Source organism: Schistocerca gregaria, chromosome 1, assembly GCF_023897955.1.
Source record: "Schistocerca gregaria isolate iqSchGreg1 chromosome 1, iqSchGreg1.2, whole genome shotgun sequence".
Classification (NCBI taxonomy): Eukaryota; Metazoa; Arthropoda; class Insecta; order Orthoptera; family Acrididae; genus Schistocerca; species Schistocerca gregaria.
The window spans coordinates 715,939,827-715,966,673 of record NC_064920.1 but is presented as its reverse complement, the minus strand read 5'-3'; the positions used below and the strand labels follow the sequence as shown (position 1 = coordinate 715,966,673).

At 44.7% G+C, this 26,847-nt stretch overlaps 1 protein-coding gene across 2 annotated transcripts in view; it reads left to right on the top strand.

The window, feature by feature from the left end:
* Positions 1 to 26,847, top strand: part of LOC126366013 (follistatin-related protein 5-like) — a 481,840-nt gene that overhangs the window by 380,319 nt on the left and 74,674 nt on the right. Inside the window, exons 5-7 of one of the 2 annotated variants that reach the window (XM_049970904.1) lie at positions 11,529 to 11,818; positions 21,072 to 21,212; positions 24,859 to 24,979. In XM_049970904.1, coding sequence (XP_049826861.1) covers positions 11,529 to 11,818; positions 21,072 to 21,212; positions 24,859 to 24,979 — 552 coding nt within the window. Of the gene's footprint in view, positions 1 to 11,528; positions 11,819 to 21,071; positions 21,213 to 24,858; positions 24,992 to 26,847 lie in introns of both variants that reach the window. The other variant, XM_050008870.1, reaches the window with a different exon arrangement.

Below are 26,847 nucleotides of genomic sequence, written 5' to 3'. Positions count from 1 at the left end.
AGTTCCGTAGTAAATTGAATATTCTCATGTATGAGTTAAAACGACGAAAAAACCCTATTAACTTCTCCGTGGGTCTACACTATGAAAGTATCATCGACGTGTCTCCAAAAGATAGTTGGTTTATAAACCGCTGATTCAAGTGCTCTTTACTCAAAATCCTCCATAAAAAAGTGAGCCACCAGAGGGCTGCCGATGGTGGCACCGTCAGACTGTTGAAAATATTCCTCGTTAAACATAAAATAGATTGAAGAAAGAGGATGTCGAAACAAGGCAGTGATGTCTGATTCAAACTGTTGGCTAATTAGCGCCAAGGAATACGCAAGAGGTATTTTTGTGAAAAGGGAAACTACATCAAAACTCACTAGAAGATCCGAACTACTTAAGTGGAGAGTCCACAATTTGTTGATAAAATCAGCAGAGTTCCGTATATGGTGTGAACATTTGCCAACCAATGGTATTAGCAAAGACGCTAGATGTTTGGCTAAATCACATGTGGATGCGTCAATATTACTCACTATAGGCCGTAAAGGCAGACCTTCTACTCTCGCAGGCATACGTTCAATGAGATACAGGCAGGTTTCTTGGGCAATGGCAGCCCATTCTTCACGGAGTGCTGCACTCAGGAGAGGTATTGATGCCGGTCGGTGTGTTCTATATTATTCATGTCAGGACTCTGTGCAGGCCAGTCCATTACAGGGATGTTATTGTAGTGTAACCACTCAGCCATAGGCCGTGCATTACGAACAGGTACTCGATCGTGTTTAAAGATGCAATCTCCATCCCCGAATCGCTCTTCAACAGTGGGAAGCAATAAGGTGCTTAAAACATCAATGTAGGACTGTGATGTGATAGTCCCACGCAAAACAACAAGGGGTGCAAGCAACCTCCACGAAAAACACCACCACACCACAACACCACCGCTTCCGAATTTTACTCTTGGCACTACACAAGCTGGAAGATGACGTTCACCGGTCATTCGCCATACCCACACCCTGCCATCGGATAGCCACATTGCGTACCGTGATTCGTCACTCCACACAACCTTTTTCCATTGTTCAATCGTCCAATGTTTACGCTCCTTACACCAAGCGAGGCGTCGTTAGGCATTTACCGGCGTGATGTATGGCTTATGAGCAGCCGTTCGACCATGAAACCCAAGTTTTCTCACCTCCCGCCTGTCATAGTACTTGTAGTGGATCCTGATGCAGTTTCGAATTCCTGTGTGATGGTCTCTATAGATGTCTGCCTATTACACATTACGACCCTCTTCAACTGGCGGCGATCTCTGTCAGTTCAAATGGCCCTAAGCACTATGGGACTTAACATCGGAGGACATCAGACCCCTAGAAGTAGAACTACTTAAACTTAACTAACCTAAGAACATCACACACATCAATGCCCGTGTCAGGATTAGAACCTGCGGCCGTAGCAGCAGCGCGGTTCCGGACTGAAGCGCCTAGAACGGCTCTGCCACAGCAGCCGGCTCTCTGTCAGTCAACAACGAGTTCGGCCTCATCGCTTTTGTGCTGTACGTGTCCCTACACCTTTCCACTTCACTATCGCATCGCAAACAGTGGACCTATGGATGTTTAAGAGTGTGGAAATCTAGTATACAGACGTGTGACACAAGCAGCACGTAATCACTTGTTCACGTTGGAAGTCCGTGAGTTCTGCGGAGTGACCCATTATGCACTCTCACGATGTTTACTGACTACTGAAGTCGCTGATATGAAGTATCTGGCAATAGGTGACAGCACAACGCATTTAATATAAAAAAATTATGTTTTTGGGGATGTCCGGATACTTTTGATCACGTAGTGTATATGACAACCACTGATGTGACGAATAGAATCTTCCGCTACCACCACCACCACCACCACCACCACCATTACCATTCCTCGCATCCTCTAAGAAAAGGATGTAGCAAATTTAATTAAAGCAATATAAATTTATTTATTTTTACAGTGCAAGTAAACATGAAACGTTTAAAATCTGTGGCTTCTGATTCATACACCTCACATGTCCCTATTTCGATTTAAATGCAGTTTGGTCACCAATAATATTAACTGTAATAAATGCACTACCACCTGGCTTACAAAATACGAGCAAGTAAACATGAAACGTTTAAAATCTGTGGCTTCTGATTCGTACACCTCACATGCCCCGATTTCGATTTAAATGCAGTTTGGTCACCAATAATATTAACTGTAATTAAGGCACTACCGCCTGATTTACAAAATACGAGCATAATGAATATCAGACAAATTGAAGAGTTGCTTGCAAACAGAGCGCAGCATGTCATTCTAAAAAGAGGGAGGTCCTCAGCTGTAAAAGGGAGCACTATAAGCCTATCACTTTTCACAATACACAGGGTAGGTACGAAGTCGCTTCCTAATTTTAAATGCCCGTCATTTTTTTCAGTAATGAATATTTGCATTCAGAACAAGTTTTAGTCGGTTCTCAGGACTGCGTTGTGGACCAAACGGCGTAAAGGGATAGAATGTCATCATTTGATGTGTGAGGCAACTGTGGTCCTCTCCCCTAACCCGTCCAGAATGCCTCTTGACCCATAATCACGAGAAGAAGTCATAAGGTGTGAGGTACGGACTTCTCTGAAGCCATTCACAGGTTCCTCCCCCCCCCCCCCTCCCCCCTCCCACCGCGATTGTCAATTTTTCAGTTGTCATTTCTGGAATTGTTTCTGTCGAATACTGACATGCGTGTCGATTAACGAGTTCCCCAACGTGAATCTCCGCCTCATTCTTGAACAAGTCTGGCCCACCTTTATGCCATGACAGAATAATTTCCGCATATTCCATCCTACTGTCACAAGTCTCCAACGGTAACTGCTGGACATAATGGGGTTTCCAGGTTTTCCAGATCAGATCATTCTTTAACACAACACGGACACTGTGCCTGCTGATTGGACTGTCACGAGCTGCCTGCCGTGTTGATTTAACAGGACTGCGCGTCAAGATGTCCCTAGCTGCCGCTACATTTTCTGGAGATCGCGCCACGGAAGGCCGTCCACCTCTTGGTTTATCCACAACTAACTTAGTTGTCACTAGCTTTGTATGACAATTCCTGATGGTTCTAGCATGAAGTGTGGCTTGAGCGTAATGAATACCCCGTCACAATCGCTGAACAAGGGCTATAGATCGCCACACTTCAAACCGCGAAGCGACCTGGGCGCGCTCTTATAAAGTCAACTTTTCTGCCATCTCGTCTTTCATCTTAGAAGATGCTACGGACGGTCAAAGTATTCTATGGGATCCAATAATAAAACACAACAACGTTCATTGGTAAATATCAACAATCGCAAAACTTACGGACATTTAAAACTTGGGAGCCACTTCTGTCTGAACGTCAAAAGTTCCATGAGGCTTTTCGCGGATGATGCCGGAAGTGGCAGACCTAGAAAACTTTGGTGAAATGAAAGAATACCTGCAGACGGTCGACGCTTGGTGAAGGGGGTTGCAATTGACGCTCAGCATGAAGAAATACAACGTATTACGAATACATACACAGAAAGCCCCTTTACTGTGTGATTACATGACTGCAGAACAATCGGTGGAAGCAGTTACTTCCCTGAAATGTCTATGTGTGCGCGCTTTGAAGTGGAACGACCACATAAAAGTAATCGAGGCTAAGGCAAATCCCATACGAAGATTGATTGGAAGATTCCTTAGAAAATGTAATCCATCAACAAAGGAAGTAGCTTACAAAACACCCCTTCGACCAGTACTTCAATATCTATTGGCAATCTGGGATCCGCACCATATAGTATTGATATAGAGAAGATATAGAGAAGAACAGTACGTTTCATTATGGATCCATTCGGTAAGCGCGAAAGCATCGCGGAGATGCTAATTCAACTTCAGTGACAGACGCTGCAACAGAGGCGTTCTGTATCACGATAGGATCTACTATTAAAATTCAGACATCGTACTTTCTTAGAAGAAAATCAACCAATATGTATATCTAGCGAAAAGACCATGTAAGTAAAATCAGAAAGATTCGAGCACTCACGAAGGCTTACCAGCAATCGTTCTCCCCGCGAACCAAACGTGATTGGAACAAGCAAAGGGGCAGTGACAATGGTACACATAGTACCCTCCGCCGCACACTGTAAGGCAGCTTGCGGTGTAGATTTAGATGAAGATAAATTGTTGCAGAATGGCCTTCATTGTATAATATAGAATAAGTCGAGCACGTAATATAACTTCCATTACAGGCTGTGTTATTCTGGATTATTCCGAAACGAATGTGGTAGACTTTTTTCCACAGTCTACCTCGATTAAAATTCGTGGCTATAAACCAGCGGTTTTTATAAACAACGTATATGGCAAGTCGTCGTTACTTATAACTCAAGTGTTGTTGCTCACTCTTAATCTCGATGCTGCTTCACAATAACTTCTAATTACAATTTGTTCACACAGAATTCATTAATTTCCTTCCCTTTGTTAATCTTTTGCTACCTTACCCATTATTCTCGTCATTCTCACATTTAATGTCAGTGACTACCCCATGCAGTGACTCAACTGCATTGTCCTGCTCTAAGCTATGCCTCACAAGGTAAGTGGACACGTGCAAGTAAACCTACATGGTCAAAATCACAAATGCCACAGTAATGTTTGTCTCGCTGTCAGCGAACGTGATCCAATACGTTTACTGCAACTGGCACTGGACGTAGAACCTTCAAATTTCGTAGCCAGGAAGAATTCAGTATTAAAAACTTCAAAAGTCATCGCATATTTGAAAGGTACTGATACATCTTCTGACATGCCTTAATCTGCTCTCTTTTTATGGACTGTGTAGCAGTGTTCGTCTCCTACAGAAAAACATATTACGGACGACTATACAGGTTGTCGTCAACAGTATTACTGAAATAGCTCACTTCAGTAATCCATAGCGAAACGCTGTTCTTCTCAGCACTGTTCTGAACGCACTCGTCTATTAATACGCCAGAGGTTCACTAAAATGGTACAAGCTTTGTTGCATTACAATGCGAATGAAAAAATAGACTAAATGGACCGAGCGTCACAACATCAAGTGTGTCGCTGCCACAACGTTGAAAGTTCCCATAAAGAAGAATGGAATAAGTCTGCCAAAATTCTCGGCTGTCTGGAAAATTGGGCTGATTGTGATTTATAATTGATCTGGTTTCCTTAATTCACTTTGTGAAAATGCTGGAAGGAATCCTTTTTCCCACGCCCCGGTTTTGGGATCCTTTAGTAAGGTTATAGACTACTACTTCTCACCACTATACCAACGCAATTTGTGCATCGCTTCTTATTAATTAAATTTTGATTAGACATTACAATTATAAATTTTCTTGTCATCCCCCAGGGCAGTTTTCAATAAACTCTCTTAAAAGAAAAAAGATGTTTTCACTTTTGTTACTGACTCCAATAACTTCCCATAAAATAGTCATGAACAATGTAAGAAAACATTATGTAACCTTAGAAGTCGAGGAGAAAATACCAGTTTATCCTCTTGCTCACTTCTATAAATGTTGGCGGTTCCCACCTGAAGCAAGTTCTTTCTAACGTTGTGCAGGATGATATGCTTTCCAACTTACTGTTCACGTCCACTCTTCTAGACTTTAAGTACACTCGTCACAACTTGTGCCGTGATTTTGCCGTTACACTTGGGTCTACAATTTTTTAACGTGCAGTTAATCCCCAATATATGGCCTGTTACATATCATATTTTAAGAAGTGATCAAAAAATTTGCGTTCGATGGCCACACAGTCCAGAACCAGTGTGTCAATGAAGTAGAAACGCCGTCAGCATTGAGGCAATCATCCCATCGACGCACCAGGCTGAAGGTAGCTGCCTGGTAAAACACCGTGTCCTAGTACATGAAGAGGACTGTAACTGCCTGCTGTACATCCTCGTCCCACAGGAATCGACGACGCTTCGAAGCCTTTTTTTAAGGGACCGAAAGCGTGATAATCACGTCGGAGAGATCAGAACTATAGGGCGGCTGCTCGAGTGTCTCCCACTTCAGTTGGCGTAACTTCTGCATTACGACGTTCGCATTGTGATAACGTGCGTTAAATGAAACAGGCGCTCGACAGCGGTGGTATTCGATAGACATGCTGCCCCTCGCACAGTCTCCAACGGATGTCCTCCGGTGTTTATACTTCGGCAGTCGAGAAAAGAATAACACCACGTTGATCCTGTTTGTAAGAATTTTGTAATAACGTCGCCATAGTTCACGTTTCCCCATTTGACGCATGCACGCCAGAAGGACGCGAATGCCCGACTAATCCCTTGCCTACGCGCCGGTACTTATATACCCGCATCGCAGTCGCGCTACATTGTATACAAGTCACAGCAACGCCCTAAAACAGATACTTTTTTATCTCCCGTGTATTTATCGCCCGGGGTATTTTCTGTTGAAATTGTGAACTGCTTAAGCAAGCAGGAAGGACGAAGAACGATTGACGCTTAACAAGATTCTTAAAGATGGAGTACGAGCTCCGACTGGTCAAAGATAGAGAAGGAATTTTGTCCGTTCTTTTCAAAGGAACAGTCTCAGAATTCGCCTTATGGGGCTTGAGAGTTTCCCGTAAATATTTATCTGGGTCGTCTGGGTGGGTATTTGAGTTCTCTTCTTCAGAATGCGAGCGCAATGCAGGAAGAGATTGTACTGGGGTATCCTGTCATTCCAGGTATATCATACGTTGTCACTAGTGTTATTTTGATCCAAGCCATTACGTAGAACAGTGTCATTTATTATCTGTGTTCCATGGAGATAGTTAGAGGCCTGATAGTACACTGAATCATGTGATTAACTACAAGACTTCTTACATGGTGGATTGGCCGGTAAGACCAAAATTAACAAGCAAATGCCCAATCAAGAAAACAGTGGTAAGATATGTCTAACATGATGTCGACCTCGGTGGATGTCTCAATATTATCACTTGAATGACAAAAACTATGATCCAGGCCGACATGCTCAGTTATGCAACGGATGCAATCGTATCGGTGGACAAGGAAGCAAGCGAAGTGCGTAGCAACACTGGTGAAAGGTTTTGGAACCCTAGATTGCACAAAACAAATAAAGTCAAGTTTGAACCAATGCAAAGTTAAGTTCAGTAGAAATCGGTTAAAACTCTAATAAGCTCAGAAGCGTACATGAGCCACACAACGAACAGAATTTTAAATACAGGATGTCTACAGCGAAATACCCAAATATCCTATTTTCATTTTGCTACCCACACCAAATTAAAATTTTATTTAATTCTCAAAAATAACTTGTACGAGGCGTGTATGAAAAATAATGGGACTGATTTTCTATCTACTAAAGCTTTTATTTTTTGAGACAACTATACGAGTATTGGCCCTTCAAAGCAGTTCCCTTCGGCAGCTATACACCGACGGAGACGTTGCTTCCTGTCTTCGTAGCAGCGCTGGAAGATTTAATTGCTAGGCACTCAAACGTGTCGGTAACCTTCTTTAGTATGTTCTCCAGAATCCCAAAACGACGTTCTTTTAGGATGTTTTGCAATTTCAGGAAAAGAAAATAGTCACAAGGACTCAGTTCGGGTGAAGAGGTGAGGGGCTGCAAGACAACAGGAATGCCTTTTGAGGTCAAATATTCAGTAATGGAAGCCGCCGTTTCACATGGCGCGTTGTTATGATGCAGCGTCCACTTGTCTGCAATGTCTGGTTCTGCTACATTCACTCTTTTTCTGACCCTTTCACGGACATCTTTTTTAAAGTACGTGGTCGACAGCTTGCCCTGGAGGAACAAACTCAAAAGAGAACAACTTCGGCGCTTTCGTCGGTTTTGGCATTTGAAGGTCTCCCTGAGCGAGGTTCATCTTCACGTGTTTTCGGCCTTCCAAAACTGATTTGTACCAGCGAAAAACTTGTGTTCTTTACAATGAATGTTTGCCACAGGCGTGTTTCACCTTTCCAAAGCTCACACTTGCGGGCTCTCCGAGTTTTAATACAAAACTTGAAAGCATAACGTTGCGCTAAATTTCACCATTCCATTTTCGTAACACACAACAGAAGCCCAACTTCACTGATGGCGCTCTGAAAAGTCAAGTTGTAGCTGTACGAATCTGAAACTCAGATGAGCCTCTGGAAGGGATGGAAGCGCCAGTCTACATAAGTAGGCGACACAGCGTTGCCAGATCGCCCACAGTGTTGTCAGTCTCATTACTTTTCTCACACACCTCGTATGCCAAGTTAGGTTTTCGACAGATTTACATCAGATCAAAACACTTCCACATGAGCCTCTGCGGTGAAGCCAAGATTGTATAGTCTGTATTCAATTTCCATCCAAGTCTGCTCCAGCATGTTTGGAGGGATGGTACCATTGACGTGCACAGTCCCACTACAGGGATGTTGAGGGTCGCACACTGCAATAGCGAATACTCTGTGCTTCATGTATCCCCAGAGAAAAATAATTCAATGGCTTGATGTCAGCAGGATGTGGAGGCCAATTCACGAGTCCAACTCGTCTAATCCAGCGTCTTGGGAATGTTCGATGCAGAGTTGTCCGAACATCAACGACCAGCGAAGCAGAGCACCATCTTGATGAAATCAAGTCTTCTACATACGAAAAAGCAAACGTCTCCAACATGTCTATGTACGTCGTTCCTGTGACAGTCTCCTCAGTAAAGAAGAATGGTCCAGTTATCTTGTCGCATGTGAGACAGCACCAAACAATCACTTTCGGGCTAGCTCGCACCTTTTCCCTGATACTGTGTGTATTCTGTGATCCCCAACCCCTCAAATGCGAAAGTTATGCTTATTCACATTCCAGAGACATAGGATGTGGCCTCATCAGAAAACATTACACTTGACAGGAAAGCAGAATTCCGTTCGATTCAGTTCCGCATTTCACATCCAAATCCATATCTTCGATGCGTGTCGTAGGGTTTTATAGCATGCCGAATCTGCTCCTTGTATGAATAACTGCACGCGGTAACTGACTTTACCGTGAAATCTCGCGAACTGACTTGAGTGGACTTCGATGGAAGGCTTAGTGGACATTTGCAGCTTCAGCTTCTTCAGAGACTTGCCGACATGACGCTTTAGAACGATACCACTGTCCAAAAACTGCCTGTGCCGCGGTTTTGTCCTCTTGGCGTCTGGAGCATTTTCTCCATTACAATGGACATAATATCCTTCGTACCAAAGTACAACAGTTCGTGCCCTCCCCTGAAATGACGCCATTTTCGCTTGGACGGACAACAATAAAACAATGAAAACACGCCAGACGTTGAAAAAACTTAGGCAGTAACTGTAGGTTCTTCTGCACTCAAAGGTCAAGTCAGACCTGAAAGAAAGAAAGATCTACTATTTTTAAACCGCCTCAAAACTTCGGTGTTGACGCTAGGTACAGTATTGTATTGATGGACGTAATAAAAGAAATGACTCGAAGCATAGACAAAAGCTGATGAAATTCATAATTTAATAGCATGACAAAAATGCTCCGACTGGGATATGATTAATGTGATTCGATGATCTCATCGGTACGCATGTGACAACAAGCGTACCTAGTATGTTCCAAAACGCCGCGCATTAACACGGGATATTCCGGCGCTCTAAACTCGGGTTCCATTGGCGATAAAAAGGTAAGGTCAAGTTTTTTGACATCCCTTAGGCTAGGGATCATTTGTATACCCAACGGTATAATCGTCTTAGTGTCACTATCCTACAGCACAGTGTAAAAATACGAATATTACACTCTATCTCCTGCTTATGGAGAAAATCGGTAAGTTGTTTCCCCAATTGACGTGGACTACGGTAGGCTTGATGAGACTTACCGAGATACCACTAGTTCATGCATGTTCCTCGGGAAACCGCAAAAAACTGTTATCTATTATATTTGGGCCGACACCAGTGGACGGAAACCCAGCCGAGGATTCGAAGACGCCGATGCGCAGCAAATGACTGAAACTTCTGCGATATATTCCTAAGGTCCCGATCTCCTGCAGCATTGAAAAGCTTCTTGATATCTTCATCCATTTTAGAGATACAGAAGTTCAAAGTTACCCTACTTGTAAAAGTAAACTACGCACACAAAATCTGGTCTGAGAGGAAAATTTAATTTATAAATTGACTTAGCACTGAGAAATATGGTTTCAAATGCGTGCGCTACCTTCTGAGAATACCATGTTGTAGTACTGAACCAAATGCAATTTTTTTGCATGTAAAATCCGATCTGGGCTGTAAAATTCATTTTGCGTTATTTCAATTTCATATAAACAGAATATCTAAATTTTAGTGATCCACGTTTCTTTTCCTATGAGTTACATGCCCTGCTGCAACAGCGAAAAGAAGGAAACCAAGGGAAAAATGGTACTATCGGTGGCCAAAAATGCCATTACGTTCCTGTTTATTTAAAAAAGAATGTGAGTGAAAAGTAGTGCACCAGCTGCCTCGTTTAACCTTCCTCAGCACCTTTAAAAATTTTGCCATGCGAACATATTCACGCTTTTCATATTCTGAGAGAGAAGGAGACATTGGCAGCGACAAAGAAACGAGAAAGTAATACGTATTTGAAGATAGTATACAGTGGATTGTTGTAGAAAGAGAGAAAAAGGCAATAACAGTGAGAGAGCAAGATAGGGACACATTGGCAGTGGAACGTAGTTGAGAGTGACAGAACAGTGTTAGGAAAAGAGTGAAGGAGATAGTGCAAGGGGAAGAGGGAGGGGAAGAATGAGGAGAAAGAGAAAGTGGAAATGGGTGAGCGTCAGTGATAAAGAGAGACAGAGTATATGACAATGATAATGAGAAAGAGAGAGATAGAGGGAAGAGACAGTAACAGTAGGAGGAAAGGAGAGAGGTATTTGCAGTAAGAGAGAGTAAGAGGGAGACAGTGATAGTGAAAGGAGACTGTAGTAGTAGGACAGAGCGTAGGTGAATGTGACACGGGAGATGATACAGAGAGTCACATCGAGATGATGATAATTAGTTGGGCTGAACGAGTGGGTGATAGACGGCAACTCGGAGTGGAAGGTTGAGCGACTCACACCGATGGACTTGTGGATGTGAGCGAGTTACAGTTAGGAGAGCTTGTGCGAGTATGAGTGAGTAAAAAGGCTCAAGTATGTTCGCATACCAAAATTTTTGGCGAATTTTTTAAAGTGCTGAGAAAGATAAAATGAGGCAGCTGATACGCCGCTTTTCAGTCCGAGTCTTTTGCATCAACAGGAATATAGTTACATTTTTCTGCTACAACAGGAGCAATTTTCCGCTGGTAAAGGAAGACTCTCCACCTTCTAAGCGTAGCGACGTAGCGACTTCACGTAATACGACTAAAGTTCAGCATGAAATGGCTTCTCCGACCCTGGAAGCGTGCAATGTGCGAAACATTCGGAAGAGTAGAGGCCAGCCTGATAACTTAGAGCTCCTCACAACAGTAGTTACCAAGCCGGCTATCTGCTACCCCTTAACGTGGTGTCGCGTTTTTGATATGATGAGGATACGTTTATTTTGTTCACTGGTTAGAGTGTTTGAGTGTAGTTGGTTGACGGCTGCGGTGTCGGTTGCAGACAACTCGTCTGGCGAGGACAGCAACGACAGCTGGCCGTGGCCGTGGCTGGAGGGCGCCACCAGCCCGCCGCCGCCGCCCGCGGCCTCCACGGCGCCGCCCGCCGCCCCCGCCGCCCCTGCCACCAGCTCCTCCGCCCCCTCCGCCCCCTCATCGTCCAGCAGCAGCCCGCCCGTGGCAGTGGTCACGCCCCTGCCAGAAGGGGACCCCGCCGAAAACGAGGCTGAGTCGGATGCGGAACTCGATTTTGACCAGAGGCCGTGCTCCCTGCAGGAGTACGAGATAATGAAGGTTAGTCACCGCAGCATCGCATTACATCACGGAGCGCTGTCGCATGAGGATTCACTACATAAGGGATTTTCGCTCTGCGGAAGACTGTACGCTGCGTTCAAACTTCCTGGAAGATTAAAACTGTGTGCCCAGCTGAGACTCGAACCTGGGACCTTTTCGTTTCGTAGGCAACTTGGTGGGGAACGTAGGAGGGAAGTACTGGCGGAGTCGAGCTGAGGTCTTGGATAGCTTAGTATTTACCGGCGAAAGGCAAAGCTCCTAGTTTCAAGTCTCCGTCCGGCAAACAATCCTCAAGGAACTTCCAAGGATTCAGAACATCCACAACTGACGATGTAGCAAGGACGCCATACACGATGGTCGAAAACAGACTGAAAAGCTTGTAAGGTTGTTGCACGGTAGGTAGTGCTGAGAAATAATTATTAAGAGAATAATTGGATACGTTGCGCCATTACGTTAAATAACATTTTAATTAGCCAATCAGGCCGTTGTGCGCGCAAATTCAAGCGCTGCAGCAGATACAATTGGTGTCAGTTGCTCTAATATCGTAGATGATAGAGCAAGGTTGCAGTTGGGGGATAGAGATCAATCCTTACTACCGTTCTATGTCCAATTTCTGAATCGCTCTGTTCGGTTTTAAGAAACCAAACTAGGAACACGCTTGGTGACATCGACTCTGGCTGGACTCTTGAATTTGCCCAGGAACAAAATCATTGGCTAACTTTACGACTAATTAACTCGGAAACGGCGCAGCTTATCGAATATTTAACGATTATTTCTCGACACAACCTACCCTGCTATATCGTTACAACCTTTTCAGGTTACTTCTGACAACCCTGCATACGGAAAATCCTAATTTCGCCAACACAATTTCGGAGAGTGTCCACGGACAATCCCTGAGGATTTAGTGGGACGATCATATGGTCTACTCTGGCTAGTTGCGGTTTTATTAAGTTTCTTATTCTAGAAACCTTTATTTCTTTAAAAAGACCTTAAAATCATGACAAAGCCAGTGACCAGACGGCTACGAGGGGCACTTGCGCTCTCCTGGAACCTGGAATATGGACTTTTATATTCGTAATAACATTCTGTATAATTTCAAGCAGTAGTTTTCTGTGAATCTACTAAACTGCAGACTTAACACTGCCGAGCATGACGAGTAATATTGTGACTGTAGCGATCACTATACGTCTTGACTTTTTATGTCGAGCTGCTCAGGGAATGTTATGTCATTTGCTTGATGTGGCGATGTTTTCGGCGCTGTCGTGCAGTCAAGGTGGACGAAAACGTCTACAGAGCAACGCCGATGTAGAATCCTGAATCTGTGGTCTGTCGCTTCCTCTCACAGTCCATACCAAACTCCAAGAAAGGACCGGTCCAACATCCAGGCGCACCGATTCCGATGACAGTTCCCAGCACAACATGGAAATGGCAGGAGTATACGTGCACCTCATCCGTCCACAATTATCTTTAATCTACAACTGCATCACAACATTAGCTTACCGTTTGTCAATAGACGAAAAACACATGTGACGAGTTGCTCATTCTACATGCAGTTTTACACGAGAGATACATTGTAGCAGAAGTGAAAAACGGAGCTATGATGTCATACAGAAGTGCACAAGCATGCTTAACCATTACTGGCAATTAGATTTGTTGAAAAAGGAAAATACCTCTCATTCTCTGGGACAAAAGGAAAAAATGTGAAAATTGGAGTCCGAAAGGGTGTCCGCTCCATTAATTGGGATCGTCTCGAACTCCACGGGGTGGAGCGTAGAATCATATGCAGTAATACAGCTACGAATAATGCACTTCATGTAGCATGGCTTCACAACAACTTCACACACTGGAAAGAGGAGTACAAATCTACTTGAAGGCTATTTTGGGAGATTTCCCACATTCATGTAGTCGTGTACTGACTCTGAAGTACACTTTACCCAATCAACCCAAAAAATATAGGTTACAAAACAAATTTCTCATCTACCATTGTACGTTTACACTGAAAAATATAAATAAATAAAATAATCCAATTAATCACTGAACATGAAATAAACCCATTAACTTGATCAACTGTGAAGTTCTATATGTAAACAAAGATAATCAGCTTTCTTTTATTTATTCTCTGTTTCTCTACTTCGACGAGCATTAGTGTCGCTTTCGTCGGTTATTTTTGCTGATATTCAACAGGATTTTGTCTGTTATCGTGATTTTTTTAGATTTTAGATTCTTAGCTGTCAGTATTAATCCAATGCGAGGGTCACTCCAAAAGAAATGCACACTATTTTTGTAAAAATACTGTTTTCATTCTGCATGTGTGAAAGTTTTACAATGTATAGATGCATCCTTCCCGCTTGTTTTCAAACTTAGGTCAACCTGTTCCCGTGAGTGGCGCCATGTCATCAAGATGGCTGCAACACATGACGTTCGTATGAAGCAACGTGCTGTCATAGAATTCCTGTGCTGTGAAAACGAGACAGTGGGAATCATCCATAAGAGATTGAAAAAGGTGTATGGAGATGCTGCTGTCGATCGCAGTACAGTTAGTCTATGGGCAAGAAGGTTACGTGATGAAAGCGGACATGGCAATATTGAGGATTGTCCTCGCAGTGGCAGGCCTCGTACTGCACACACTCCAGACCATGTGCAGAAAGTTAACGAACTGGCGACTGCTGACAGACGCATCACAGTGAACTAATTGCCATGCTACGTTGGGAAGGAAGTATTTGCAGAATACTGAAAATTTGGCGTTGAAAAAGGTTTGTGCTAGATGGGTTCCTAGGATGTTGACAGTCGGTCACAAAGAAACAAGAAAAACGGTATGCAGCGAACTTTTGGACAGTACGAGAATTTCTTGGAAGAATTGTGACAGGTGATGAAACATGGCTCCATCATTTTTCACCAGAGACGAAGAGGCAATCAGTGGAGTGGCATCATCCAAATTCACCCAAGAAAAAAAAAATCGAAATCACACCTTCTGCTGGAAAGGTTATGGCTACGGTGTTTCTCGATTCCGAAGGACTCTTGCTTCTGGACATCATGCCAAGTGGAACCACCATAAATTCTGATGCATATGTGACGACACTGAAGAAACTTCAAGCTCGACTGAGTCGTGTTCGACCACATCGGCAAAAGCAGGATGTTTTGCTGTTTCACGACAATGCACGGCCACATGTCAGTCAAAAAACCATGGTGCGATCACAAAACTCGGATGGAGAACACTGAAACACCCGCCTTACAGTCCCGACATGGCTCCATGTGACTATCATCTCTTTGGGAAACTGAAAGACTCTCTTCGTCGAACAAGGTTTGAAGATGATGACTCCCTTGTGCACGCTGCCAAATAGTGGCTCCAACAGGTTGGTCCAGAATTTTACCGTGCGGTTATACAGGCGCTTGTTCCAGGATGGTGTAAGGCAGTTGAGAGGGATGGAAATTAAATGGAGAAATGAAAGTATTGATACTAAAGGATGTATCTACACACTGTAAAACTTACAGTCATGTAGAATAAAAGATGGACTTTCAAAATAATAGTGTGCATTTCTTTTGGAGTGACCCACGTATTATTGGAATATTTACTAACTTTTCATCAGTATGTCCTAGCTATTTCATAACTCGTTGGAAAATCTAGTTTTAACATGATGAGCATATAATTTCAGATCATCGAGTAAAAACGATGGCATCAATATTTGCACCAACAATATGAAAAAGATTTCTTTGCACATGGTTACTGTTTAGATGTCACACTAACATACAGATCGTTTTAGTGGTCCAGCTGTTACGGTCTGGGAGACATTACGTTGCTTGGGTGTACTGACCTCCAAATCTTTCAGCACGGTACACTTTCTGCTCAACGTTCCCCATGTGCGTCTTTTCAGGGGTACTTTCCCTGACTTCATTTTTGTGGCTGACAATGCGCAATCGCTTCGAACAACGCAAGTAGAGGTGGTCTTGGAACGAGAGGATATTCGCCTAATGGACTGGCCTGCCCGTTCCACCTGTTTAAATCCCATGGAGCATATGTGGTAAGCGTTGGATAAAAGTACTGCACCACATCCCCATGCACCAACGACCATACAGCAGTTAACCGCGCTGAGGAGCAAAGGAACGCCCCACCACAATAACTCCTTGTCAACTTTGTGGCCAGCACGGGAGAACGTTGCATACTATGCACTGCCGTGGTGCCGATCTGTCATCGTGTTAAGTACCTTCTCCGGCTTTTTGTAATGCCCAAGCCCTACATTAATCACAGTGACTTCAATGTAATTATTTTCTTTCGATCAAGCTGCCTTTACTGCTAGACTCATTGCGCATTTGTATCAATTTCCATCTGCACTATTGAGTAGCAGTTCTTTCTATGAATGACCGATTTATGTTACTTGGCAGTGACTATAGTTTTCGCTCTACCAAAACTATCCGACGGTAGATTTGGTACACTACATAAATGACGTATCAGATGGTAGGATAACCGATAACATTGGTAGGGGTAGAAGCTTAAACGAATGTCTATGAGAGAAATAGGAGCTGACGATTTATCTATGCTTCTTTCTGGCCATTAAAATTGCTACACCACGAAGATGACGTACTACGGACGTGAAATTTAACGGACAGGAAGAAGATGCTGTGATATGCAAATGATGAGGTTTTCAGAGCATTCACACAAGTTTGGCGCCGGTGGCAACACCTACAACGTGCTGACATTAGGAAAGTTGCCAACCGATTTCTCATACACAAACAGCAGTTGACTGGCGTTGCCTGGTGAAACGCTGTTGTGATGCCTCGCGTAAGGAGGAGAAATGCGTACCATAGCGTTTCCGACATTGCTGCTCGGGTTGGTCGAGATCCAATGACTGTTAGCAGAATATGGAATCGGAGGTTTCAGGAGGGTAATACGGAACGCCGAGCTGGATCCCAACTGCCTCGTATTACTAGCAGACGAGATTACAGGCACTCTAACGGATCTTCAGGCGCGTCTCGATCCCTGAGTCAACAGATGGGGACGTTTGCAAGACAACAACCATCTGCACGAACAGTTCCACGACGCTGGCAGCAGCATGGACTATCTGCTTGAAGACCATGGCTGCGATTACCCTTGACGCTGCATCACAGGCAGGAGCGCCTGCAATGGTGTACTCAACGACGAACTTGGGTGAACGAATGTCAAAACGTCATTTTTTCGGATGAATCCAGGTTCTGTTTACAGCATCATGATGGTCGCATCCGTGTTTGGCATCATCGTGGTGAACGCACATTGGAAGCGTGTATTCGTCATCGCCATACTGGCGTATCACCCGGCGTGATGGTATGGGGTGCCATTGGTTACACGTCTCGGTCACCTCTTGTTCGCATTGACGACACTTTGAACAGTGGACATTATATTTCAGGTGTTTTACGACCCGTGGCTCTACCCTTCATTCGATCCCTGCGAAACCCTACATTTCAGCAGGATAATGCACGCCCGCATGTTGCAGGTCCTGTACGGGCCTTTCTGGATACAGAAAATGCTCTTCTACTGCCCTGGCCAGCACATTCCCTAGATGTCTCACCAACTGAAGAAGTCTGGTCAATGGTGGCAGAGCAACTGCCTCGTCACAATACGTATCGTATTGAATCTGCGAGGGCTGCTGTACCTGTACACGCCATCCAAGCTCTGTTTGACTCAATGCCCAGGGGTATCAAGGCCGTTATTACGGTCGGAGGTGGTTGATATGGGTACTGATTTCTCAGGATCTATGCATCCAAATTGCGTGAAAATGTAATCACATGTCAGTTCTAGTTTAATATATTTGTACAATGAATACCCGTTTATCATCTGCATTTCTTCTTGGTGTAGCAATTTTAATGGCCAGTAGTGTAACATAGTCTACCCTCACTTATGACACTCTGCAGTGGTAGTTTCACAGCTCTAGCACTGCCACATCTACGAAACTTTCTTTCGTCCTTTTTTTGCGAATTTAGCCACGTAAACTCCGTAGCGCTATACCTTTGCAAAGGAATTATCGCGAGATTTCCCTTAATCGATTTAGGAAAGCAGGAAGAACCAAATTCTGGATGAACAGAATTGCAATTTTAGCCGTTGTCCTCCCGAACGCGTGCCCCTGTAGAGCCTCTACGCCACTAAATTCAATTTATAATAGAGAATATCTAAAGAAGAAGGATCGTTTTTTGTCACAGATTCCGATTACGTCATCACCGCTAAATACTGCAGGACGATGCAAGACAGTCATTGTGCATCACTGAGAGATTTATTGTTAAAGATTCTACATCGTTAATGACGACTTGTATCTCTCTAAATGATCGTGATGGGAAAGTCACAGGAAGTCGAACCCGCGTGCACTATTCGCGATTAAAACAGAACAGGGAGTAACCCATAGTGCCACCACAAATATCCTCGACCAGTCACTGCAAGCAAGGGTAGCCATACACGGGGACAAGGATGACGGCGGCCCCCACTAGCTGTCAGGGGAAAGAAAAAAATATAGCGCAGTCAGCTGTTTTCTTTCAAGAAAATGATTTAAATGTTGGCATTATGCAGGTTTCTAACAGGGTCAGAAATGGAACTTTCTTATGGCTATTTACAAGTCATCATTCGTCTCCAAAATTATTAAAAATACTCCATACGTCCAGGTATATGCATCCGTCCCCCCCCCCTCCCCCCTCTCCACAGAGCATCCTATGCGTGCCCCTGACTGTACCTTACAAAGTACGTATATGTAGATGTAGAAGAGGGTTGGATGTCAATACAGTAGACACACCTTTTAGGTGACAGCGGCTGAGTACTTGGTGACGCCGAGAATAAGATTCTTTGACATTTATAACTACACTCCTGGAAATGGAAAAAAGAACACATTGACACCGGTGTGTCAGACCCACCATACTTGCTCCGGAAACTGCGAGAGGGCTGTACAAGCAATGATCACACGCACGGCACAGCGGACACACCAGGAACAGCGGTGTTGGCCGTCGAATGGCGCTAGCGGCGCAGAATTTGTGCACCGCCGCCGTCAGTGTCAGCCAGTTTTCCGTGGCATACGAAGCTCCATCGCAGTCTTTAACACTGGTAGAATGCCGCGACAGCGTGGACGTGAACCGTATGTGCAGTTGACTGACTTTGAGCGAGGGCGTATAGTGGGCATGCGGGAGGCCGGGTGGACGTACCGCCGAATTGCTCAACACGTGGGGCGTGAGGTCTCCGCAGTACATCGATGTTGTCGCCAGTGGTCGGCGGAAGGTGCACGTGCCCGTCGACCTGGGACCGGACCGCAGCGACGCACGGATGCACGCCAAGACCGTAGGATCCTACGCAGTGCCATAGGGGACCGCACCGCCACTTCCCAGCAAATTAGGGACACTGTTGCACCTGGGGTATCGGCGAGGACCATTCGCAACCGTCTCCATGAAGCTGGGCTACGGTCCCGCACACCGTTAGGCCGTCTTCCGCTCACGCCCCAACATCGTGCAGCCCGCCTCCAGTGGTGTCGCGGCAGGCGTGAATGGAGGGACGAATGGAGACGTGTCGTCTTCAGCGATGAGAGTCGATTCTGCCTTGGTGCCAATGATGGTCGTATGCGTGTTTGGCGCCGTGCAGGTGAGCGCCACAATCAGGACTGCATACGACCGAGGCACACAGGGCCAACACCCGGCATCATGGTGTGGGGAGCGATCTCCTACACTGGCTGTACACCTCTGGTGATCGTCGAGGGGACACTGAATAGTGCACGGTACATCCAAACCGTCATCGAACCCATCGTTCTACCATTCCTAGACCGTCAAGGGAACTTGCAGTTCCAACAGGACAATGCACGTCCGCATGTATCGCGTGCCACCCAACGTGCTCTAGAAGGTGTAAGTCAACTACCCTGGCCAACAAGATCTCCGGATCTGTCCCCCATTGAGCATGTTTGGGACTGGATGAAGCGTCGTCTCGCGCGGTCTGCACGTCCAGCACGAACGCTGGTCCAACTGGGGCGCCAGGTGGAAATGGCATGGCAAGCCGTTCCACAGAACTACATCCAGCATCTCTACGATCGTCTCCATGGGAGAATAGCAGCGTGCATTGCTGCGAAAGGTGGATATACACTGTACTAGTGCCGACATTGTGCATGCTCTGTTGCCTGTGTCTATGTACCTGTGGTTCTGTTAGTGTGATCATGTGATGTATCTGACTCCATGAATGTGTCAATAAAGTTTCCCCTTCCTGGGACAATGAATTCACGGTGTTCTTATTTCAATTTCCAGGAGTGTATACTTAAATTTATTACCACAATATTACGTACTGCTGCAGTAAAATTTCATGACTCGCAGCTGCAGCATATTCTCATCACAACATCAATGAACCGATTGATATTATTGCATCTACGTCTACGTGTACATGGATACTCTGCAAATCACATTTAAGTGACTGGCAGAGGGTTCATCTAACCACCTTCACATTTCTCTATTATTCCAATCTCGTATAGCGCGCGGAAAGAACGAACACCCGTATCTTTCCGTACGAGCTCTGAATTCCCTTATTTTATCGTGGTGATCGTTTCTCCCTATGTAGGTCTGTGTCAACAAAATATTTTCGCATTCGGAGGAGAAAGTTGGTGACTGGAATTTAGTGAGAAGATACCGTCGCAACGAAAAACGCCTTTCTTTTAATATGTCCAGCCCAAATCCTGTATCATTTTAGTGACACTCTCTGCCATACTTCGCGATAATACAAAACGTGCTGCCCTTCTTTGACCTTTTTCGCTGTACTGCTCAGTCCTATCTGGTAAGGATCCCACACAGCGCAGCAGTATTCTAAAACAGAGCGTACAAGCGTAGTGTAGGCAGTCTCCTTAGTAGATCTGTTACATTTTCTAAGTGTCCTGGCAAAAAAACGCAGTCTTTGGTTGGCCTTCCCCACAAAATTTTCGATGTGTTCCTTCCAAGTTGCTAGTAATTGTAATATCTACGTATTACAATATTGTTCTGCCAGGTGAAATCTGTAAAACTGATATGTTTAGAATTTACTTTCAAAAAGTTAGAAACACATATACGACGTTAGCATTAAATTTTTTCCCCTCCTATCAGTGATTGGATTAGGAAAGAGATATTATAATCCATATAAAGAAAAGCTGGAGCCATCATAAATGTCTCTCAAGAATCCTTTCATTTACGTCCTGCAGAACAGACTTAGAGCAGTCTGTATCAAGCTTCCAAACAGCCGCCAGCGTGCGGTTCCAGTATGGGACGCAACCGACGAGAAGAACAGTTGCTTGTGTTTTTGCAGGACAACTTGCTGCTGTACAACCATGCCAAGCAGCTCGCAGAGGAGATGCGCAACACGGGCAAGGAGTACCTGGTGAGCCGCATGTTCAGCCACTACGACCACAACAACGACGGCGCCCTGGAGAAGGAAGAGCTGGAACAGGTGAGTCCAGCACTCGTGCTGCTCCAGACAAGCAACTCGTGTAACAGGTAGGACTCGTCTGACTTGGCGTTTACCGTACAGCAAAGGAACAGCGCGGCTCCTTCGGTAGGTGCGGCCTAGCTGTTAACCAGTGCTGCAGTAACGGAGTATGTACCTGCACCAATGTGCAAAATATCTAGTAATTCTACTGTACGCACATCCCTAGTGAGTTCACTTCTCTGGGAAACTGGCTGTAGTCTACCGCAAATTTTTGTTCCTGATATTACGCCTCCTACTGCGGGACACATCGACAGAGGAAATGAAAATTAATAGCGTATTCATTGTAAACTCAAGTAAAAAGCGAATCAACGTACTTGCTCACATAGCGGGAAGGTGCCGTCTGTTGGTAACCGTGCAGCGATCGTTGCGTGGCGTCATACGATCGTCACCCAAGATTCCAGATTCGTGTAGACACATGATATGCCTGGGAAGGAGAAATACTACGGTTTTGATGTGCAGTCGGCGACAAGACCTTTAGGGATGTTAAAAATTCCGCCGTAGGCGGCACGGAAAATATCATGTATACTTCAAAAATGTATTTGTAAAAACACGAGACACTCTTCGTGTTCTCTGGAAAATAATAATACAAGATTTTCACGGTTGTTCTTCTTATTATAGAAGTTTATTCGCCCAGATCGCACAAAAATACACAATGATTACTAGTTTCGGCGAAATTAAATCGCAGTATTCTGGTAAATTGTACGAACCCAACCCATTTCGTCAACTGTTGACATAGATTGGACGTGAATGCAGAGTAGATAATGGTGCAGTTATGGAAATTTCTAATTCAAACCAACATAAAATGTACGCAAATATGAAGTAAACAAACCTTACAGAGACTACATTTCGTAGTACCGTCACTCGGTCATGCTGTAAGAAAACTGCTGTTGGAAAAGCATAGTAGTTACAAATGGTTGCGAAACACACGTCAGCTGATCATTCAAGATACTTTGTTATACGACACTCTACACTTACTGCAAAGTCACACAACACCGTTTTCATGGAATGTCGTCTCTGTAAGGTATGTTTACTTCGAATTTTTGTGCCTTTATGTTTGTTTAAAGTAGAATTTTCCGTAACTTTTGTGCTACGTCTCCGACGAAGATTCTGTAATGAAAAGAACATCCGTGTGTAGATTCTGAGACCGCCTCCAACACAGCTGACAAAGTCAGGTAATCCTCACCAGATTCACAAGTTGAAAGTCACCGGTTAAGAAAACAAATTTGTCACACAAATGAAAATTCTAAGTCTCGCTGAGAACGTCTTAAAGCAAAGTTTATCTAAGGCTTTAAGTTCTTCCATCTTGGCTTGGAGTTAAAAACCAACAGACAATTTCAGTTATTCCGTTTATGCATGGAGTTAAAGGTCAACCAGAGATTTAAGTTCTTCCGTTTATGCAATGAGTTAAAGTTCCCATCGTGCAGTCTGTAGAGTCAGTCTACAAGAGCAATAAAAGCAAAGGCTTACAGCATCCACGACCACGAATGCAAGTCCGTCGGCGGCTTCGCAGCGACCAAGGGTTTTGTCCGTAGCAGCGGCGGCTTGTCGGAGGCGGAGGTGTCGGCGTCGTCGTAGAGTTTGATGTCCGCGAACTGGAGTCCTTGCTCGGTGTGAACTGCTGATGGACGCCCATGCGCTGTCCTAAATACTGTCCAGCGGCGGGATTTCTTGGTATTTATTTTCGGTCACGTGGACCGCGAAAGCAAGTAGGTTCCCAGGACGCGCGACCTCTGGCAGCGCTGCTAAGGCTGGGTAGTGCTACTCCAGGAAATCTGCTTTACGGTGACAAGCTTAACAATGGTGCAACTTTCAGTGCTGCAACGCATGATGTGTTGTCGACTTCGTAGGTGTAACGCCGCGACATAGATGTGTTACAGCTCGCAGTGGGAACAGAGCCCCTTTAACGAAACGTTCGCCTTAAGCGACTTTGGAAAGGCATCAAACCTAAATTTGGCACACGGGACGAGGATCTCAATCCCCGTGCCCGATGCCTTACTACTCCTCCAGCTCATTCATGTTATTAATATAACATTCCTCCTTCTTAAACAATTTTATTAAACATTTGTTTTTTCCTTGACTGTTGGTTGGTCGGGTTGTTTTGGGGTAGGATACCAAACAGCGAGGTCATCTGTCTCACCGGGTTAGGGAAGGAACCATCCTGGCATTTGTCTGAAGCGATTTAGGGAAATCACGGAAAGCCTAAATCAGGATGGTCGGACGCAGGATTGAACCGTCGTCCTCCCGAATGAGAGTCCAGTGTGCTAACCACTGCGCCACCTTGTTCGGTTTGCTTGACTGTAATTGCCAATTCTTTGTCTTTTGCTTTTGCTACAGAACCACATAAAATTATGAACCATGTCGCCTACTGTGTAGGACGAGCAATATTATAAATTCACTATCATTGGGTCGGACCGCTGTGGATGGGACTCTGGTAACATAAAAGAGCTTTCTCGAATAATAAGGTACAAAAGACGCAAAAGTTGTCTTTAAATTACGTTATTGTTGGTTTACGATTTATCTGAGCTTCAGAATAGTGTTCCGAGTATGCACTTCTTTGCATTTTACAGATAAGTACGGCACATTATTTTCTTAATCATTACGACGCGAATAATGGCGGAATTGCGTCTTTCTGTCAGTAATGATGAAGTAGATCTGAACTTCTTTGGTGCCGTCCCATCTTCGAAATGAGCGGGACAAGATATGAGTAGAGAGCAGTGTGAATGCTAGCCCTACTTTGTTACTGTGTCGAGGGTGATGAAATGTATTTCACATTATGTATCGATAGAAATTCTGTTACACTAGAAGCCGAAGCGAGAGAGAGAAATAGTGCATTGAGCATGTACGGCAAGAGGTTGGGTTGGGTGGTTTGGAGAAGGAGACCAGACAGCGAGGTCATCGGTCTCAAAGGATTAGGGAGGGATGGGGACGGAAGTCAGCCGTGCCCTTTCAAAGGAACCATCCCGGCATTTGCCTGGAGCGATTTAGGGAAATCAGGATAGCCGGACGCGGGATTGAACCGTCGTCCTCCCGAATGCGAGTCCATTGTCTAATCATACGGCAAGAGTATTAGCGATGTTCAATTTATTTGTCGCCATGATCCGGAAGTCCTCTGTTCCATAAGATACGACGGCGCAACTCGGCGATCCTATGACGTCACAACTCGATCTCTGCACAATAATGAATTAGTAGTACGGTTGTTTCAGCTAACTAAGCAAGTACACTGATTCGGATTTTATAGCAGTTTATGTCGGACAATGAACTACTTACTTCTACACTGTCTCTGATGGTGTCCCCCGCAGTAGGAGGTGAAACGTCACGCACCAAAAAATGCGTTAGATCAATTTTTAGGTAACAAGGAAATAAACATCGGCAGTGAATTGCTGCACTTGTGAATCCTGCAGTAAATGGTGATTCTGCAGTACATATTGAGACGCATTGCGGTATACAGACAGCAACTGCGGCTCTCTCGGCGTGACTTGTGCTGCCCTCCAATCACCCGCAGCTCGTTCCGCTAGTTTCTGTTGCTGACACCGGTAACGTCTCGTCAGACGAGTCGCAGGTGAGAGCGGAGCAGGTTGTCATTGTTGGGCACGGCACATTGCTGCAGATGGCGGCCAAGGAGCAGCTGAGCCAGTTGTCCAAGGGCTGCAGCCTGGGCGACATGCTGCACTTCGACGACGCCAGCAAGGACGGCCGGCTCGACATCAACGAGTTCTACACCGCGTTCAGTAAGTTATACAGTAAGTTGCTCCAGCCAGCGGCGGCCCCTACTGGACGGGCCAGCCGCCGCGGCCGCTCCGTCCTCCCCACCCACCGCTTCTCTCCTGGAGTCTGATCTCCCTTACAAAGCACTGCACCACTTCGTCCAATAATAACCACGCTACCACCATACGGAGTATCGTCGCAGGTATGCGGCTGGCTCGATGACTTTCTGGCTAACCGAACCAAACACACTCTTTGCGGGTCATCAATAAATCCGCTCCATTTGTATTTGACTAATGCTTTATTTGGATAAAATTGTAAATACGACTTGCGTTTCAGGGTTAAATACCATCGTCAGCCGCTTGACTGCGTACGGGAAAGTCGTACCTGTCATGTAAAAAATCCATCAAATTTATCAAGTAGCATTGGATCGCTCCCATACAACAAAGTTGGTCGAAAGATTGAACGGTGCACAGATAACTTAATCTTGGTACTGACTTCCTTCTTGCATAAGAGAGTAGATCGTATCTGAGCGCTCACTACATGAGCTTTCCTACACCTCGCTTCCAGTTCTTTCACTATGTTGCCATCCTGTGAGAATATGCATCCTAAGTACTTGAAACCGTCCACCTGTTCTAACTTTGTTCCTCCTAGAATAGGTGGACGGTTTCAAGTACTTAGGATGCATATTCTCACAGGATGGCAACATAGTGAAAGAACTGGAAGCGATGTGTAGCAAAGATAATGCAGTGAGCGCTCAGCTACGATCTATTATCTTCTGCAAGAAGGAAGTCAGTACCAAGACTAAGTTATCTGTACACCGTTCAATCTTTCGACCAACTTTGTCGTATGGGAGCGAAAGCTGGGTGGATTCAGGTTACCTTACCAATAAGGTTGAGGTTACGGATATGAAAGTAGCTAGGATGATTGCAGGTACTAGTAGATGGGAACAATGGCAGGAGGGTGTCCACAATGAGGAAATCGAAGAAAAAGTGGGAATGAACTCTATAGCAGTCAGGGCGAACAGGCTTAGACGGTGGGGTCATGTTACACGCATGGGAGAAGTAAGGTTACCCAAGAGACTCATGGGTTCAGCAGTAGAGGGTAGGAGGAGTCGGGGTAGACCAAGGAGAAGGTACCTGGATTCGGTTAAGAATGATTTTGAAGTAATAGGTTTAACATCAGAAGAGGCACCAATGTTAGCACTGAATAGGGGATCATGGAGGAATTTTATAAGGGGACTATGCTCCAGACTGAACGCTGAAAGGCATAATCAGTCTTAAATTATGATGATGATGATGATGATCACTGGATCTAACATGCTACTTGATAAATTTGCTGCACTTTTCACACGACTGGTACCACTTTTTCGTACGCAATCAAGCGCATAAGATTGGATTTAATTCAGAAATTCGGGTACGATTTTATTCAAATAACGAATTATTGAAGTACAACTAGAGCGGATTTACTCATATGAAGATCCCAGTACGTTATAATGGACTGTGGATGTTGAACAGAAGCGAATGTAACATCACGACGTCCTCCAATGAAGTATAATAGAACACGTAAAGTTCTCAACATACATAAATGATTTATCAGTTAGAGTCAATGGCATGATGAGAGTGTTCACTTGCGCTTCTATAGTCTACAGGAAAGTATCGCCATTGACAATCGTATGGAAATTTCCATTTGATGTAATGAATGACAGCGCCCTCTCTAAAATTTCTAGCTCTTTTTCTATTAGTTCCTATTGTCTGAATACATAAGCAATGTGTACATGAAATTCTTACTGGTGAACGCGAACGAACCAAATTAATCGCTACGCCCACAGAGATACAAGTTACTAAAATTCTAGTGACAGTAGTCAAGAACTGTTGAATGGAGGATAGCATAT